At 38.9% G+C, this 19,125-nt stretch overlaps 1 protein-coding gene across 2 annotated transcripts in view; it reads left to right on the top strand.

Annotated features, from left to right (window-relative positions):
* Positions 1–6,571: 6,571 nt before the first annotated feature.
* Positions 6,572–19,125, top strand: part of ALCAM (activated leukocyte cell adhesion molecule) — a 209,877-nt gene continuing 197,323 nt past the window's right edge. Inside the window, exon 1 of one of the 2 annotated variants that reach the window (XM_003261764.4) lies at positions 6,572–7,299. In XM_003261764.4, the coding sequence (XP_003261812.1) occupies positions 7,227–7,299 (73 nt within the window). In that variant the 5' untranslated portion in view covers positions 6,572–7,226. The remainder of the gene's footprint in view (positions 7,300–19,125) is intronic. The other variant, XM_003261765.3, reaches the window with a different exon arrangement.

Raw genomic sequence — 19,125 nt, 5'->3', positions numbered from 1 at the left:
ATTAACCACTCTTGCACAGGATGTTTCACTCTGTAACTTCGATGCCATTCTCCATAATAAGACAAATAATCTTCCTTATGAGGTATATCAATTAACTACTTTTAACAGCATTTTAAAACCAGAAGCCAAGGTCTGAAATAATTTCATCTACCTCCTTACCATCTAGAACACATCACAGAATTCTGGTGATTTCAATGAAAGCATATACATGTTTATAAATCTTTTTATGCATTGGCTTATATAACTGTTTTATATGTATTGCATTTTCTCACAAGCTTTTCACCTTGAGGTACAATTATTAAGTGAATTTCTTTCCCTTACAAAGAAAAGTAAACACATTAAACACCTCCACGTAATGTTAAAATGCTGGACATTAAATTAAATATTTGTCCTATAGCACTGTTAGCTGAATAGGTTATGAATCATCTGTGTTTGTGGAATACATTGCTTAGAATTATAATTTTGCCAAATTCACCCTGTAAAGAACAAAGTATAAAGAACACTGAGGCTTAAATTCTTTAATACTTAACTAAGTCTGTAGACTTTGCAATATTGGTACTGCATCCATAATCATGCCTTAGTGAAATGTTATACAGAACATCATTCAGAATGTTTGCTCTGAAAGAGTTTGGATAAATGCGCCGTATTTGAAATTATTAATGGTGTCTGATATGCATTCAGTCTTCTTATTATCCCAAGAATTTGACTTAAAAGTTACAGGGTATCTTGTATATTTACCCTACTTGAAAGACGTAGTTTTCATTTAAACAAGAATGGTACCCATAGCTGTGTTAATTTTGGTTAAGTGTTCTGCCTCCTGGGACCTCAATTACCTACCTCATATGCTATATGAGGTAGTCAGATTATTCCAGTGGTTTATCTAACTGTCCTGGAAACCCTTAGAGTGTCTACAGGAGGAGGTGAAACCTCAGGCTGCTTATCAAGGTTCAGTCCAAACAGTCCCACCTGTATCAGCTTATTAATTACCTTGCACAATAATTCATGTATTCATGAACCTGACTTTTTGAATCCGATAGTCTCCTGTGTCTTCTATGTGACTATTTTAAACATATGCAAGAGTGTAAAACAGACACAAACTTCTGTCCTCATTGAGATTTCATTCTAGTAGAGAGACAGACAATAATCAAACTACATGAGTTAAATGGATATTATGCTATATGGTGATAAACTCTACGGAGAAAAATGAAGCAGGAAAAGGAATTTGGGGGCTGGGACTGACAGTTTAAATACTTGTTTATGGAAGGCTTCAATGAGGAGGTAAGCTACAGTAATAACTTGGGGAAAAGAGTTCCAAGGAGTGGAAAGAGCAAGTGCAAAGACACTGATGTGGGAGTATGTAAAGTACATTTAGGAGCAGTGAAGAGACTACCATGATTTGAATAAATTGAACAAGGGGCAAATATAAAACTGGACTTCAGAGTATGCGTATATTAGAAGAAAGAGGGTTGCTTTTAAGTATTGAAAACAGTTCACTTAAGATCCTTCTAAGGCCCTGAAAAACATTAAAATTCTAAAGTTCTTGCTTATAATATATGATCAGTGATCCTTAACTCCACGTTATTAATACTTCCTTTTTTGTTAATCAATAATAGAGTTTTTGCTCTTTAGGGAGCAAAAACATACATTTGTCCAACAATCGTTTGTTAATACTTTCCTGTGAACTTAACTATCTTACTTGAGGGGAAAATTGTATGGAAAATTGGGGCCTAGTAATTAATTAATTAATTAGACTTTCTAGAAATCCATTAGATCCAAGGTGACTTTTTTGCTTTAGAAAATCAAATATATATTATTTTCATATTTTTACAGTCATTATATATTCACCTCATATTCCTGAATAGAACTGTTGCAGATCATAATGGGTAATAAATATATATCAAAGAAATTAGAGATAACTCTGGGAAACTTCTTGAAAATATATAATTCAAGTTGGAATTTCTTTTAAGGCATCAAACATTTAAATAACCATACCTTGAGTCATTATCTACTTACTCAAAACTAAAAGACCTGCTTATTTCAGTTGAAAGTGGGAAAACTTTGAAGAGAAATCCTCAAGTTAAGGGGTAAACCCAGACTGTTACACTTTTTGTATTTAAATTTATTCACTTACTGAAATCACCCACGAATTATGAGTTTTTAATACACTGAGAGTTTTTGAAATTCATTTAATATAGTGTAAGTTTCATAGTCAAATAGCGTAGCTAAATTCTTTCTTCATTCCTCATGTCTGAGACAGGAAGGAAAATGACTAAGTGGATTTCTAGTTCAACTGAAATAGCTATGCATTTCTTTTTGTACCCAGACTGAACATTCTGTGAAATAAGAACATAATGTTTATCATAGACTTTGAAAGTTTTTACTCTCCTGAGCTTCAGTGATATGTCTTTTTTAGCTAGCATTATTGAAAAGGTGAGTTGCAGAATTATATTAATTCATTGACAGATGACACTGTTAACAACTGAAATTAAACAATAAAATTCAATGGACTTGGGAAGAGATATACCCAGAGGTCCTCCATGTGTATTTGATACAATAACTTTAGAAATCATTTATTTAAAAACAACTTGAAGTCTAGAAATAAAACAGAATTTTATATTATACAGATGTAATCTCTGTGCCTCTTTAAGACTGTGTTTCTTCCTAGACTTAATATAAATCCCACTTAGGCCTTTATTTCAATCTTTGTCATCAGTACATTAGCCTAAGCCCTTGCCTGGTCACTTAGAACCTTTACTAATCAGGTTTCTGTGCCCAGCATGGGCCACTTTGTTTTATTCTAATTGATGGCATATAATTTTAGTACAGCCCTTCTTCTGTAGATTGTTTCCTCACTTTATACTTCATAGTTATCACCTTGTTGACTAGGACTTGACTCATTATTTTTGCCTTTCCTAAACCTTAGTCTGCCTAGACCAATCATTGAAGACCCAATGGAAACCCCTTTCATTGTCTCATATCATGAACCCTTGTAAGTTTGTTTGAAGGTTTATATTCTATTAGATATTTTTTGTCACCACTTATCATTCATTCACAAAAATTTATCAGGTGTCTGATCTATTTTTAAGTATGGCTGAACATGCATTCACCTTAGGTGAGGGTTGAAGGAGAGAAGAGTGAACCAGATTTGTTGCATGCTCTGGAATTGCATACAATTTTGTTCAAGGAGTAGGAAGGCAAACAAAACACAATGGTATACAGTGGTAGGAACAGATGTTTTCAGCTTCCAAAACTATCTTTGTTGACATTTCATCTCCAGTGGAAATTTTGGTGGTGCTAATCAGGGGAGAAAAACTACTTCTATTCTTCAAATGCACACACAATTGACTTGGCTATGTTGTCACATACTGATGGGATTAATAGTTTAGTACAGGGAAGGGGTCCTGGCCTGAGCCTTGAGAATCCTGAGTCCTGATCTCAACAGACCGTAAGTAGGAAATTTGCCTCCGGTACCATGTCACTGCTTTTGAGCATATCATCCTGATTGATGATGAATTCCTTTATACTTAAAATATAAAGCTCTTCTCATGTGCCAGGTAACGTGAAATTTTTTTCCTCCTGGATAAATGTTATTCATTTTTCCCTTTCAGCAAGATGTACCCTTATGATGCTCTGATGCATGACTAAACTATACGATAAATATTATTGGAATACTATGTATTCTCAATTGTAACAAAAGTGACTGTGATCTACATGTAGTTGGAAACACTCTTCCTCTCAAGAATTAAGTAAGATGGATCCAATCCCACATTGAGTAGATTTTGAAAGATTAATTCAATTACATTACTTTGTGGAGCTTACATTCTCATGTTTATTTCTAACTCTGAGCTCTTGCTTATGCTACATTATTTCAGTTTAGAAATGGCCTTGTCATCTCACATGCACTGTAGCTGGCCTATGCAGATAGGGTGTGCTGCTTTATTAATAAATTTCCTTAATGAAAATGTGTGTGAAAAGATGAGAGAACTTATGTTTAAATCAATTGCCCCACCAAAAAAGCCATACATTTATTGTTATGCATTTTTGATAAGCAAAGTGGATAGTGATGAGCAAAGTAGATAGGAATTCAGTTCAAGAATCAGAATGCCTGGGATAGAACCCTGGCTTTACCATTGCTATGCATCATCGCGTGACCTTGGAAAAGTTGCTTCGAGTCTCTGGGTTTCAGTTTCTTCATGAGTAAAATGAGGATGAAAATAGCACCTCCTTCAATATACCTTTTTATGAGGGGAATACATCTATTAATTCATCTAAATTGCTTAGAATATTCTAACATGTTAAGTGCTGCTAATTAATAGATCTAAAGACCTTTGAACATTTCTAAACTCATGCTTTGTATGGTTGCCTTCATTCCCACTCCCAGGCCAAATTTCTATTTTAATGGTTATTATTTTGTTTAATATAGAGCAGTTTCACCATTATTTTTTTCATGACCAATAGCCTTTGGAGTTACTATTCCAAGTGGCTTATCAAAGCATTTTCCTAAACTAGGACACATTCCTTTCTAAAAACAATTCTGGAAGCAATGGACTACACATTCAAATATATATTATACATATGCACACATATACATGCATGTGTATGTGTATAAGTATAATATGTACATATTTGTATAGTCAGTTGCTCCCAGAATTCCACGTGTGTGTTTGTGTGTTTGATCTCATTTGATCTTCACAGCAATCCCATGGGGCTAGCAATATTATCACTTTTTACAAGAAAGGAGACTGAAGCTTAAAGAGGTTAAGTGAGCTGACCAAGATCATACAGTTAGTGTCAGAGCCCAAATCAGTCTTCCTTTTGCAAATCTACCTTTAAGCAATTATGCTGCATTAACTCCCACCGTAAAATAGAGGAGGTCAGATAGAGAGTTTGCTGACCTAGGTTAAGTATATTGTTAGGTCGATTTATTTTAATACACCCCACTTAACAACCACAGTGAAAAAGAAAACAATTCCCTGAAGGAATTCTACAGGAGTCCATGAAAATGCTAGCATTTCAGCCAAACTTAGCTCAAGGAATATAGAGTTAAAAGGCATTTGCCTCCTAGCGATAGCCTTCCTGTTGATTCATAAGATGCAAATGAAATGTTAATGTTTAAACCAAGTGGGAGAAACTACTTATTTTGAGAGGAAAAAAATATAGTATAAAAGCTCTACTCTAGAATATTGTTAATGTAAGGAGAACTGGAAGAACAGGACAAGCAGGCTTTTGAGAAAAATCACAGCTGAAGATAGGGCTTAATAGTTTAGAGCACTAAAAGATAAATACTTTTAAAAATCAGTGTGTGTGTGTGTGTGTGTGTGTGTGTGTGTGTGTGTGTGTGTATCTGTGTGTTGCGAGTCTCCAATCTCGCTGGTAACTCGCAGTCTTCTGATGAAAGTGCAGTATGTAACGATTACTAGTTGGCATCCTCTGCTGGGGACCAATCTCACAAAAGGGTGACCCTGTGATGCACGAAAGGCTATTTAATGCCCCAGCGAAGTGCTTCAGGGACCAAGATTTTATTATTCTTTGGTGATGAGAGCTGTGATCCTGCATCCCTGATTTAGAGCCACTTAGGGATCCGACAGCTCCACCCCGGTGTTCTAGAGGAAAATATTCCTTCATGCTCTCTGCCTGATTTGAAAGCGACACAGCTTCCCGATATTCCGCCTGGGAAGTGGTTCAATCTTTAGAAATTGCCTGAGAAGCCTGTCCATCTTCTGGAGTGCCTGGCTTTCGGGAACGGACCAAGACGGACTTGGCTTTTAATCTGAAATAATTTGAGGATTTTCTGTCTATAACTTAAAATCACCGCTTAACTCAAAGTAAAAAAGTGACACGCTCTCTAGAGGGCTTTTGTAGACATTGGGAAAATCCGTATGACGAAGTACGGTTTAGAAATTCCGGATTTAATTTCCCCCGGGAAAAGCAAATATCTTCTGTTGGTACCGGGCAGTCGACTCACGTAGTCTTCCTTTAAAACCAAGTCTATGCCAGCCGGGTGTGAGGGGAGTGGTAGGGGTGAGCAGGGGGAGGAGAGAGATTCGAAAAGTACAGGAGGAATCAGTCCAGTACAGGGGTTGCCCCTGCCAACCAGTAGCTATTCCTGTTAACTCCCGAGAAGCAAGTTACCACCTTTGCCACTTCCTCCTGCCCCTTCCTTTTCCCGTCACTCCCGCTCTTGGACCCAAGGTTCGCTCCCCACCGCCACCGCCCTGCCCCACTATTCTCTTTACAGGACAGAAGGCTGCAGCTGCACGGCGGAGAAAAATCTCTGAGGAATGAGTCAGTGGGATGGGCGTATGGGTGGAAGAAGAGGGCAGTCGATTTTTAAACCTCAGCGAGGGTGGGTGGGCAGTTGGAAGCCAGAGGCCTTATCACTAGGGCGCTGCAACATCACAGAAAGTGTTAGTCCCAGGGCTCTCCCGGGCGCGCGCGGCTCCTGTGCTTGCTTCTTATTGGCGGACCTGGACCTGGGGGCGGAGCCGCGGTGAAGCCCCGCCCACCCAGGCGCCAGGACAGGGGCACGCGGTTCTCCCTGATCCCGGAGCTGGGCTCAGGGCTCGGACTCAGTCCTGCAGCGCCTCTAGGCTGCGGATCCGCGCTTCAACCACCTGCTTTGCGCTTCGTCCGGGGAAGTGGGGAGGAGACGGGAGGGAGGGAGGAGGCGGGCAGAGGAGGAAAGAGGCAGCTTACACACGCCTTTCAGTCCCTCTACTCAGAGCAGCCCGGAGACCGCTGCCGCCGCTACCGCCGCTGCCGCTGCTACCACCGCTGCCACCTGAGGAGACACGCCGCCCCCCTGTCGCCGCCTCCTGCGAGTCCTTAGCACCCGGCGTTTCAAGCACATTGCCACTGCCATTATTATTATCATTCCAAGACAAGGAAAATAAACGAAGATATCAGCGAAAACAACCGCTTACACCTTTCCGAATTACTCAAGTGTCTCCTGGAAAGAGAGGGTCGTTGTCCCCGGAGGAACAGCCGAAGGGCCCGTGGGCTGGTGTTAACCAGGAGGGAGGAGGAGTTGGGGGCATTGCGTGGTGGAAAGTTGCGTGCGGCAGAGACCCGAAGGTGCAGCGCCACAGCCCAGGGGACGGTGTGTCTGGGAGAAGACGCTGCCCCTGCTTCGGGACCCGCCAGCGCGCGGGCACCGCGGGGCCCGGGACGACGCCCCCTCCTGCGGCGTGGACTCCGTCAGTGGCCCACCAAGAAGGAGGAGGAATATGGAATCCAAGGGGGCCAGTTCCTGCCGTCTGCTCTTCTGCCTCTTGATCTCCGCCACCGTCTTCAGGCCAGGTGAGCAAGGGCCTGGTAGCAGCCCCAGACAGACGTGGGCCTGGAGCAGTTTCCTAGGTCCCCGTCCCAGCCTTGCACCCCCGAGGCAGTGCGCCCAGGAGCGTGGGGGAGGTAAGGGGACCGCTGTCCCGGCACAGAGCTGTCCCCGGCTCGGTCACCTGTGCCGCACGTTTGGGCTTGGCTAGTTGGCTCAAGTTTGGGCATCAAGCTGGGGAAACTGGGTGAATCTCCAGGAACTTGGTGCTCCGGGTTTGGGGCTGCAGGGGCCCGTGGGCAGGATTCGCCTGACGCTCTCCCATTGTCCCTGCGGCTCCCAGATAGGCGGCGGACTCTTGCCCTCTGACAGTTTCTCCTGTCTCTGGGTATCCAAGTCCACGTCACTGCGCCCCGAGCAGTTTTTCTTTCGCTTAGCTCTCGGATGAAATAACTGCCGGCACTTTTTCGTAATAAATCCCCTAGTAACTTCCCCCTGGTGAGCTGAGGAAGGGATGGGAGGGGTAGAGAAGGAGAGGACTTTAATCACCGCCCCCCCACCCCCCTTGAGAAACCTGCTAATGCTTAAAATCGCGGTTTCAACGTTCCCCCCTGCGGTCCCCGTCCATTGTCTGGGCGGGTGGTGAGTGTAAGGGTGACAGCAGGCAGATAACACAGCCTGAACAGGAATTAGTAACTAGGTCTGGGAGACACCTCAGTGAGAGCCTTGTGAATTTCCAGGACCTGCTCATAGAGCCTCAGTTCTCAGTTCTGTACTGAGTCTTAGAAGAGAGACAGAGAAAAAAAAAAAAAAAGGCAAAATTCCCAACAACTAAAATATCTCGCGGGAAATCCCTTTCCACACCCTCGGGGACGTCCCCTGGCCCTGGTATCCTCAGGCCCGCCTGGCGGCTGACACAAGTTGTTCTGACAGGGTATTCTGGGCGCTCACAGTTGCCTGACAGAGCAGCAGGTTCCTTTGCTCCCCTAAACTGAAAATTTAGGGGATTTTTTTTCTTTGAAGGTTTTATTTCTATCCCTGCGTAGACAGTTGCCAGTTAAACTTCTACTTCCTGATATTTTGGCCTGTTTGTTCTTAGCTTTTTCTTTAGCTTTTATCAAAGAAAAATCTCACTTCCTTTTATCCGTGAACATCCCTTCAGCTGTCGGCAAGCTCAGGTCACAGAAGAGATTTGATAGCCTCTGAATCTCTCCCAGAACTGGCGGGGAGAGGGGTTTGGGGGCCAGAGCCTGAGGAAGAGATTACAAGTGTTTGTGAGCTGCTGCTGCTGCCGTTGCTGTGTGTGTGGGCGGGAGGAGTGCCCTCTCCAGATCTCTTTATTAAAGTTACATTTCTGGGTGAGGTAATGAGCTCACCTGATGTTTCTGAGGCTGAGGGAAAAAAAAGGCGTCTGCGTTCCCTGACAAATCTCGGGCTGTGGGGCGGGGACTGTGAAACCACAGTTCAACCGGATTTAAAGCAAGTGTCCTAGTGTAACAACGCTGTGGAGGTAGGTGGAAAGTCGAGACCCCCTTGGGCCTGGCACAGTGTGGATTTCACTTTTTCGAGATTCCACTGTCCGATGGAGGAAAGGACACTTTGGAGCCAGGGAATGAGTCAAGAAGGGAGGACAAGGGTGATGTCGCTTTGTAAGATGCAAACGTCCACACGCCCACAGTTGGTTTTCCGATTAACCCCCTCGAGACTTGGAGAATGTAATCTCACCCTCGTCCACACCCCTGACCACAGGCACATAACCAGTTTCCTTTTATGTGCCATCACAGGCGGGCCACGTCGCAGGATAGGTTTGTCTACACATTTAACTGCTAAAAGGGGGAAAGTTCCGCTTTCAGACCTCCTTCACGGTGGTTCTTTTGGCGCCACAGGCTCGTGTGTCCAGGGGACACCGAGCTGCGCGCTTTCGGCGAGCGGCTAGCCCCGGCTCACCGCAGCCAGCCACGGTGAATCTGAGGATCCGATGCCCTGGACCCTCAGATCCGTGGTTTCGGTGAATTACCGAGCTGGCATTGCCGAAATTCTCATTGCAGTATCAGTGTGTTTTAAAAGGGAAGGTTATAGCACTAAAGGCGCCGTGTCTACACTGAGGAAGCAAGTCTCGGACAGTAAGTGCACCTCCTTCGGAGCCCTCTGCATAGCAGAGCCCGGTGAGGGTGCGGTGCCAATGGCCGGCTTCATTTGAGGGGGGTAACTGACTTTCCTGCCGGCCACCCTTCATTTCCGGAGCAGTTTTAATAGTATGTGTCCAGTTGTAGAGGTCAAAAACTCGAGTTTGTGAATCTGCTTCCCCGGGTCTTTCGACCTGTAGTCGCTTCAAAGTCATTGATATATTTTAGGCGTGCCACGTTACCTGTTTTGAAAGGAGGAGAAAAATATATGAACCACGAAAACTGAATTCAGAGATAAAGGCAATGAAGTGTGTGTTCAACATCCGAGGTAGCAATAATCTCATTATTCTTGTAGAAAGAGCGTCAGCCTGTGGTGACATTTTGTATTGCTTTAAAAAAAAAAAAAAAAAAAGGCTCTTCTGGATTATTTACAAGGAGGTGGGGCGCTGCAGTTAACTCTTTCTTCACTTGGGTCATCTGTGTGAACCCCTCTATGGGATTTTTCATAACTGCTCACTGATCTCACTGATATAAGATTCATTCTAAGACATGAGCACACATAAAGCTTTCTTCAGTGGGATATTATATTTCAAACATATCAATTGATCTCAACAGGACTTGGGAAAGCATCAACTCAAATAATGTCCTTTCAAAGACTATTGATGTAGGACTATTGAAATTGATTAATTTAAAAACTAAAAACTGTTTAACAGCCAATATATATTTTTTTCTTAAGGATTTATTTAATCCAATAGCAATTTACAATTTAATGGAGTATTATTTGCAGTAAATTGCTTTTCTAGGCTTTCTTCAGGACATCTACCTTCAGGAACTTGAGCAAATCATTTAACCTTTTTGGGCTTCAGTTTTCTCATATAAAATAAAAAGACAGACTAAAGACCTACTCTCTGAAATGTCTCCCAGCTCAAAAACTCTTTGTTTCTGAAGTCTTAAGGTAAAAAACCAATTTAGGCAGGCAGAGTCATTTTTCAACACTATTTTTCTAAGGATCTCAGTCTAGACAAAATTCATATAAATTGTATTACTGGAAAAGTATCAGTGGACCCCAATTTCTAATTTCCTTTTTTTTTCTACCTTTAAAAATTCATGATAACATCTATGCTTACTCTTCCCAGCCTTAGTAGGGGGAAAAAAAAATAAAAAAAAAGCACGAAGGAGAGAAATTAGCCTTCCACTCTCCTGGGAAAAGAGGACCCAAAAGTAGGAAAGGATAGTAGGCCTCAGAAAGCCCTGCTAGTGTAACCCATCTCTCCTGCAAACCTGTTCCTACATAAACTGCATACATAGTACCTAGAATGAGATGTAAATGATGGTTTATGCTTAAATATTCATATGACAAAGCCTCATATTGTACATCCTAAAGTTGCTCAACAAAAAAGTTGATTTGCAACATGGTTGTAAATGCAAGACAGAAGGAAATAGAAAATAGTAATATTTTTCTATTGTTTTAAAACTTGTAGAAATCCAAAATATCTTGTCTTACCAGATTCCAAACCTTTTTTGACTTTGTAGAAAATTCAAACTAGCTTATCTTTTTTCATAGACATTCAGACGAAAATGCATGTCTACCATTGACTTATCAAAAAGAAGAAAATTAATAAAAACCTATTTTAATAGTCTTGGGTTATTAGAAAAATTGTATATTGTAGTCAGTATTCATGTGTTCAGTTTTTAACTATGTCATGTAAGAATGTTGTGACCTTGGGAAAATTATTTTTCTGCTCTTTTTTATTTCCCATCTGTGAATTTCTTTCTGTGCAATGTGTGGTTCTGATTGTGTTGAGATTAGTAATTCCCTTGCTCAGCATTTCAAATTTTTTAAGTAAAACATGCTATGTTAATTAAGGCTTTTATTATATTGTTAATAGAATAGCACTCTTTCATTTATTCCACTTAATTATCACTTTTATCATTTTGCTAAAATAATGGAAAGATGTTTCTTTTTTTTCTCTTTTTTCCTTTTCTCCATCAAATTTTCATGCCACTAACCATGGGCCTTTGTAAAACTTAGTACCACCTAAGTTGTCAGTATTACTTGGTGTAAGATGGCAGCAGTTTGTCAGATAGTATTTTAAATGCTTTATAATAAGCATGTTTTACATTTCCAAACACGCTTCTTTCTGTTCTGGCCATTTATTTAGCATAAAACACCATCAAAGAGTTCTAGCTCCCTGAAGGTATTCACTCAAGTAAACACATGCAATTTATAGCCCAGATATGCAGAAGATCCACTTAGGTATAGCTATGATAGAAGAATATGTCTCTGTCTCAATGTATACATAGAAACTTAAATGCAATTTCTCACAATGTGTTAATTTTATTCTTCATTGTTGAGTTTTCACAGAGGCTCATCTCATTTCTTACACATCATGTGTGTGACACATGTATGTGACATATGAAGAATGAACTAACTTACTGGAATACTAAGTAATGGTTTCTTGGGAGTGGTGGGTGATAACATTTATTTGGTTATTACTTTTGGATTTCAACTCAGTTTATTTTCAATAAGAAATGGAAAAAAATCCATTTATACTTTTGATTACTTTTTTTATTAGGCTAGAATTTTCCTTTCCTTGTGGAGAGTAAATTCAAGACTAAAATAGATATTCTATATTCAGGAAGAGGATACTGCAGGCTATTTGGTAAGGTTAAATCCTACAATTATTATAGTCTTCCTATAGTACATAAGTCATTACCATATTTTTGGAATTACTGATATTTTCATGTAGCTAATTTCTCTGCTTAAATAATAAATTTTACATTCTCTTTTTTCCCTTATTATTGAATAGAATACCTTATATAATTCAGATATGCCTAGTTCCAAATGTGCTGTGGTATTCAGTAACTGTTTTATGCTAACCTATTATCATAGCCCATTATCGTAGTCTATGTTCCAAGAATGAAATTAGCTTTTAATGCTTCCTCTCTTATTTATCCAGTCAGTTCTTAATTATCCATTCCATTGAAGGGGATACCAGAGTTGTGTACAATCCACAACATCTTCTAACCAAAGGATTACTTAATTTGATTTTGAGTTGAGGTACTTCAATGAACGTGTCTCTACTTGTCTGGTCTAAGAATTCATAGTACTTCAATACAATGAAACTAAACTGCTGGGGAATAGGTTAATCAGAAATTAGACAGCTGTCCAGCTTCTCTGATTTTCTTCTCTATTACCGTTATTATTATTGTTTTAGCTGTTTTCTGTATCACTTAAGGAACTGATGCAAAATCTTGGCCCATGTAAGACTAAAAACATCTATGAGATGAAACTAAACCTTTGCAGTCTTTTCAAATCCTGTAAATATTATAGACTCTTGATGTTCATTCACAGGAAAACATACTATGACCATGGCAATTGCTGTAGTCTTCTGGCCTTTGCTCAATGACACTTCCACTATGAATAATTTGTTTAGCTCTGCAAAATCACATTTCAAGTTTTAGAAAAATTTTACCGTCACCTGGCCCTTTTTCTTAAGCAATTTTTTTATTGCATCCTATGAGTTTCCATGAATAAATGAATAATAAAGCAATACCCTTTTCATGCTATGAGTTGGGTTAGCAGCCAGGTAGGTTGACTCTCCAGTAGGATTTTCACACACCTGCTTTTAGAAGAAAAAATTACTACTTATAATGGATTGTGGGGTTACAGTAAACAGTGAAAAACAGTAATATCAAATCCATAAATGTTAGGCATATTGGAACTTGTAATTTAAAAAGACTTTATTTTTGATTATTTTAACTTATTGTGATGATTTCACTAGAGAAGTTAACTGAATTTGTAGATTAAGATATCAAACAGCACTCCAACACAATGTTTTCTTAAGGGAGATAAATCTCAAAGATACTTTCACCTTAGAAATTGATGTATGTGGATTTTTATCCTCTCTATCTGTATAGTTTTAGAGAGGGTCTAGGTTACCTTATTTGAACTGTAAATGGAAAAAAAAAAAAACTTTCCTGTACTTACTTGCCTTTGGTGCAAAATCAACATTGGGACGTTGATAATGACTAAAGTGAGTCTTAACTTTTCCCTTTTCCTTTTCCCTGTACTTGTCTTTTCTGTAGTTTTTATCACATTCTATTATGACATTGGTGACTTTTTTCAGTTGAACATAAATTTTTTGAATACCAAATATCATCTTTGTCTATGTATCCTCAAGTCTAGTTAAGAGCTTGACACCTAGAAGCTGCTTCACATTTTTTCTTTGCATTAAATACAGTAGAAGCAATGCATATGTAGAGAATTAAAGTCCATATGGCAGCACCTGACATTCATGGATTACTAAGAAATTTTCCCAAGGAGTTTGGGAGTTGAGGATATAATATTCCTCACTGAGAATTGAACTGGAAAATAAAACCATCATGAAAGAACAGAGTGGGACAGGCCATCAAGACCTGATGGCACTTTAGTAGTATTAATGAAAAACAAAAAGAAAAGAACGTGTATATTCGTAAAAGACCTGTGATTAAGGATGAAAAAGGCTTTGGTCATTGGAGAAACATAGAAAAAGTGGAGGAGTTGGGCCAAATGTGGTTACTGAAGCTATTATACTTAATGAATCCAAACACTTTCTTTTATGGTGAAAGTAAGTGGCCCCTCTAACTGGCAGACATGACTTGCCCAGTCTCCTTAGCAGGTATAGCTTTTTGTTGAGATAGATAAAACTCATTATAAGAACCTAATTCTGGGGCCAGGCTCAGTGGCTCATACCTATAATCCTAGCACTTTGGGAGGCCGAGGCGGGCGGATCATCTGAGGCCAAGAGTTCGAGACCAGCCTGGCCAATATTGTGTAACTCCGTCTCTATTTTTTTTTTTTCTTAAAAAATAACATAATGCTCCTCTGAATATTCAAGTCATATAGTAAACTTTCCCATGCTGGAATTTCATGGTCACTAAGAAATCTTCTAATTATAATGTGATATTTGTTTTTTGTTTTTGTTTTTGTTTTTGAGACGGTGTCTCACTCTTGTTGCCCAGGCTAGAGTGCAATGGTGTGATCTCTGCTCACTGCAACCTCCGCCTCCCGAGTTCAAGCGATTCTCCTGCCTCAGCCTTCCAAGTAGCTGGAATTACAGGTGCCCACCAGCTCGCCCAGCTAATTTTGTGTATTTTTAGTAGATACTGGGTTTCGCCATGTTGGCCAGGCTGGTCTCGAACTCCTGGCCTCAGGTGATCCACCTGCCGCGGCCTCCCAAAGTGCTGGGATTACAGGCATGAGCCACCGCACTGAGCCCAATGTGACTTCTTATATAGCCAGTTTACAGGTAGAGGATGCACTAGCTGGAAGAGAAGCATTGTATTCCCTTGGCAATAATTGCTCTTATGTATACCAATAAGCTGGTTTAGGAGTTTGGCTAGTGAGAATTCATCCCTAAAAGATGGGAAAACGTTTGGTAAGCAGCCAAAAGAAGCTTCTAAGTTTTCAGGGTTGAAACCTATACATTGAACACTTCCAAATTCAGCTTGTTTGTGGTACAATCAGCTAACCATTCCCCAGGTGACACCTATGGTGTCATTTGTTGTCAACTTCTGTGTTACCTATTATAGACATTTATTTTCTTTCTTTTATATCTTTTGGTGCTATCTTGCTTAATATGCACATTATTAGTAGGTTGACCATTCATACATCTTGGTATACCAAAGACTGTCCTGGTTTATGCCTCATGAGCTGGTACAATTATTAATGGCATCCTTTTTCATTTTCAGAAGTGCATTTTGGATAACGTATTATACAGGCTCTACAATAATTTGTAACTTGTCTGTCTGTATGTCTTGGAGTACTTCACTGTGATAAATGCACTCTTCATCCTAACCAAGTGCATATTTTTAACCCATTTAAATTTAATTATCAGCTACAGAGAAATATCATTAATGGGTTGCATGCCCCTTTCATGTCAGGTATAAGAAAGAAAGATGTGAGGTTGTAGCCTCTAGAATTCCAGAATGTTGTAGATTGAAACATTAAGGATCCCATGGTTTGGAATGGAAACTAAATTGACCTCAAATGCCAAGGGAATAATTTTGTTTGAAATTCACCTGGGAGCTACACTTAGCTACGGGGTTATTTAGGGAAGAACTGTTTCAGTATGAGCCTGAATTCCTTTTGCAGCAAATTGTACGACTCCCATTCTGTTCTTCTATGAGATTTCTCAGTAATCACACTACCAATTTAATTCTTAAAAAAATCAGGGATGTTGAAGGAAGCCCCAGTGTTCTTCTGTACATGTAAACTAAGTTGTATCAGTCAGAAAAGCCGACCTGATGTGGCCACCAACAGTATGGCTAGGACACAGTTGTAGCCAAGGGTGTGACAACAGCAAAGACGCTTATCGCAGAAACTTTGACCCTGTATTAACAATTTTCACCTTCTAGATCCTTGGGCAAAACATATGGCCTTTTGAGAGGCTCAAGCAGTGTTGAATAAGAATACTTTCACTTAGAGCTAAAACCTTAACTCTCTCCAGAGCTAAATTATGGAAAGTTCAGTGTGTGTGAGTTTGTGTGTATTGGGGGCTGGAGAGGAGAGAGAAAGACAGAGAGACAGAGAGAGAGAGAGAGAGAGAGAGAGAGAGAATGAATTCTGAAGGATTAGAGGCATGCAATTTATTGTCACAAGTTAAAATATGGTAAAAGAAGGGTTGTTGGAAAAATGAGAATGTTCTTTTGATGTTCTTTTTGTTTAGCCCCCCATTTGAGAGCTGAAGTAAACGAAACCACAGGTTAAGAGATTACCTAAAATTCTGTAGCAAATTAACCACAATTCCTAGTGACGTGTTTTCAGTTTCGTTTGTGCCTAATCTCATAGATTAAAGGTTTTGACCTGTAAAGAACCTAAAAATTACTTAACTACTTGACTAAGGTCACATTCTTGGCCAATCCAGAATTAAAACTCATGTCAATTGATCATTCAGCGTATATAACAGCTTTCAACAAATATTAATGGAGCGCTCAATATGTACTACACATTGTGCTTGAGGATATGGAAATAAACTAATTACTATACATTCAAGATCCTATCACTCAAAGATGTTATGTTCTCTCAGGGAAACAGTTATCAATTAATTAACTATATAACTATTTGCTAGAAATTTTGGTAAATATCACAAGAACAAATGAACAGCATTTTACAACAAAGTGGCCAGATCTAGTCTGGGGTTTAAGAGAAACTCAGAAAACGTCTTGCAGGAAGTGATGTCTGAACTATGTGCCAAGGAATAATCTAGCAAAGGATGTGGGCTGAGGAAATAACATGACTGAGGATGCTAAGGTGGTAAGAAACATGGTTTCTAACTCCTGGAGGTGAAAATGTGCCTATCCCTTTTCAGGAAAACTAAAGAAGTTTTGACGGTTGAGGCAAAAACCAAGGATTCCTTGAAGTTGTTCAAATACTTTCCTGTAATCTCCCTAATTGACTTGCCAGTTGTGGGATCTAGAAGAGGATGTCTTTGTCTTATTGAAATATTCACATATTAGTAAATATTTGTATGTATACCTCCCTACTTAAAAAATAAAGTGGAAACATACGATATATATCATTTTGTACCTTTCCTTTTTCACTTAGCAGTACATTTTGGAGATTAAAAAATTGTCTCATAGCAGCTCCTATAGCTCTACCTCATTTTTAGAAAGGGTGCATTGGATTTTACTGTACTATCATCATTAATTTAACCATTTCACAAGTTCCTGGAAGTTTAGGTTGTTTCCAATCTTTTGTTATTACAAACACTAGAGCAGTGAACATCCTAATACATGTTATTGTCCATGTAAGCAATTGGTGGCAGTTGTTGGTAAAATGTCTTGGAAGTAAAATTACTGAGTCAAAGAATATGTGTTTTTCGTTTAGAAAGAAATTCTAAAATTACTGCTCAAAGGGTACACATCTTTAAAAAACATCCCAACAAAAGTAAGATAATGCCTCTTTCTTAAACTCTCTTCATAAATCTGTACTATTACATTCCTCTTTTTAACCAATATCATAATTTGGTTTTCATTTATTTAAAGCTTATTGGAAAAGTTAGAGTTATAGGAGTAGTAGGCATATACACTCACATACAAGGCGAAAGCTATGTTGGTGCCTAACTTTATTATATATGAGATTGGGCCAGAAATGGGAAAAGACAGGTATTTACCATGAATTTTTATTATTGTTCTTTCTACATAAGATTGCTAACTTTTAGAACATAAACTGTGTAATTATAAGCCATCACTTCTTCCATTTTGTAAGATTCATACTCTGTACAATCAGGATTAAGAGGCAGCCACATTTGAGCCATAAGTGAATTTAATACTGCTTTTCAACACAAAAAAATGGTTCCAAATATTTGTATTAGTTCATTGTAGGTACAGTATACATTGTATGGGTGGTCTGAGTAATGCCACTTTGTAAACCCTGTATAATAGTCATTACTAAACAAACTTCAGTTATTTTTAAGTAAATCATATTTCAAACAATTATTCCAACAAGTTTAAGGCTTAAGTAAATCATCTTTTGAACAATTCTTCCAACAAAGCTTGTCAGAATTTTTTATAAGCTGATAAAAAGTACAATATTTTACAAATATTTTTTAAAAATCAGTGCCATTAAATATTTTTCACCTGTAATTTTTTAAGCCATTAAGGAAAGTAGGAATAAAATCTATTTTAGTCACCTTTACATAAAAAATAGCAGTATATATATGGTTTTGAAGAATTATATGCCGAAAGTAATATTTTTAAACAAATGATAAATATTCATAATGGAGGTAATGTTTGTGTGCACATATTGTAATTTAATGAATAAAGCAGTTTCTGCCTGGTATTTAGTTTAGATGTTCAAATTTGGGGCACTTATACTTTATTCTGCAAGCATTTTCCCCACCTGGTGATAGCTACGACACTTTCTAAGAAGAATGTTTATGGTGATTATAAGGTACAGGTTTTATATTTCTGCAGAGATGGTCATGGACTAAGTATGAATAATAGTTTTGATATCCGATCTAAGGGTAAAATGTAATATATATTTGGATTTACTCCATTACATAAATCCCCTATTCCACCCAGCCTCAATGGATGCTGGCTAGTTCTCAAATAGTTTTTTTTTTTTTTTTTCTCGAGAAATGCTTGTTTAGTATAAGATTAAATAGCTTCTCTTATCATACTAGAATGGCAAATACGTATCTGTTTATTAAAACAAAACCTTTATCCACTCAGCTCTTTTCCTCTTTGCTGTTAGAAAATGCCTCCTTTCTAAAAGAAATTATAAAATAGTAAAAAAGGAGTAGGGTTTCAGGGTATGATTTGGAGGTTATCATTTTCTAGAATCCATCCAAAGTGTTTGGTTAGAAATGATTTGAACTGCTTGAGTAGTGATTTGATGGTAGACAGTATGGCCGTATCTCCATGGTATTAGAAGACCTATTCTCTGCTTGATCTTCATGAACTGTCTATGCTCAGAGACTCCAGACTGTCAATGCACAGCACAGATTTCTTTATATAAGAGCTCAAGAGCTTGGGCTATGGATCAGAGCATGAGTTTGCTTTCTAGCTTTTGTCTGTTTTTTTCATTTGTTAGTTGAGGATAGCAGTATTACCAAGTTCATTTGGTAGGAATATTCAAGAAGGTAATGAATTTATATTATGTTTGTCAGTGCCTGGTACATTGTAGACACTCAACCAAATAATAATCATTATGAAACACATTTTTCAGTAACCTAATAGTGT

This window comes from Nomascus leucogenys, chromosome 21, assembly GCF_006542625.1.
Source record: "Nomascus leucogenys isolate Asia chromosome 21, Asia_NLE_v1, whole genome shotgun sequence".
Classification (NCBI taxonomy): Eukaryota; Metazoa; Chordata; class Mammalia; order Primates; family Hylobatidae; genus Nomascus; species Nomascus leucogenys.
Note: the sequence above shows the minus strand (reverse complement) of the source record. Positions and strands in the feature narration are given on the sequence as shown.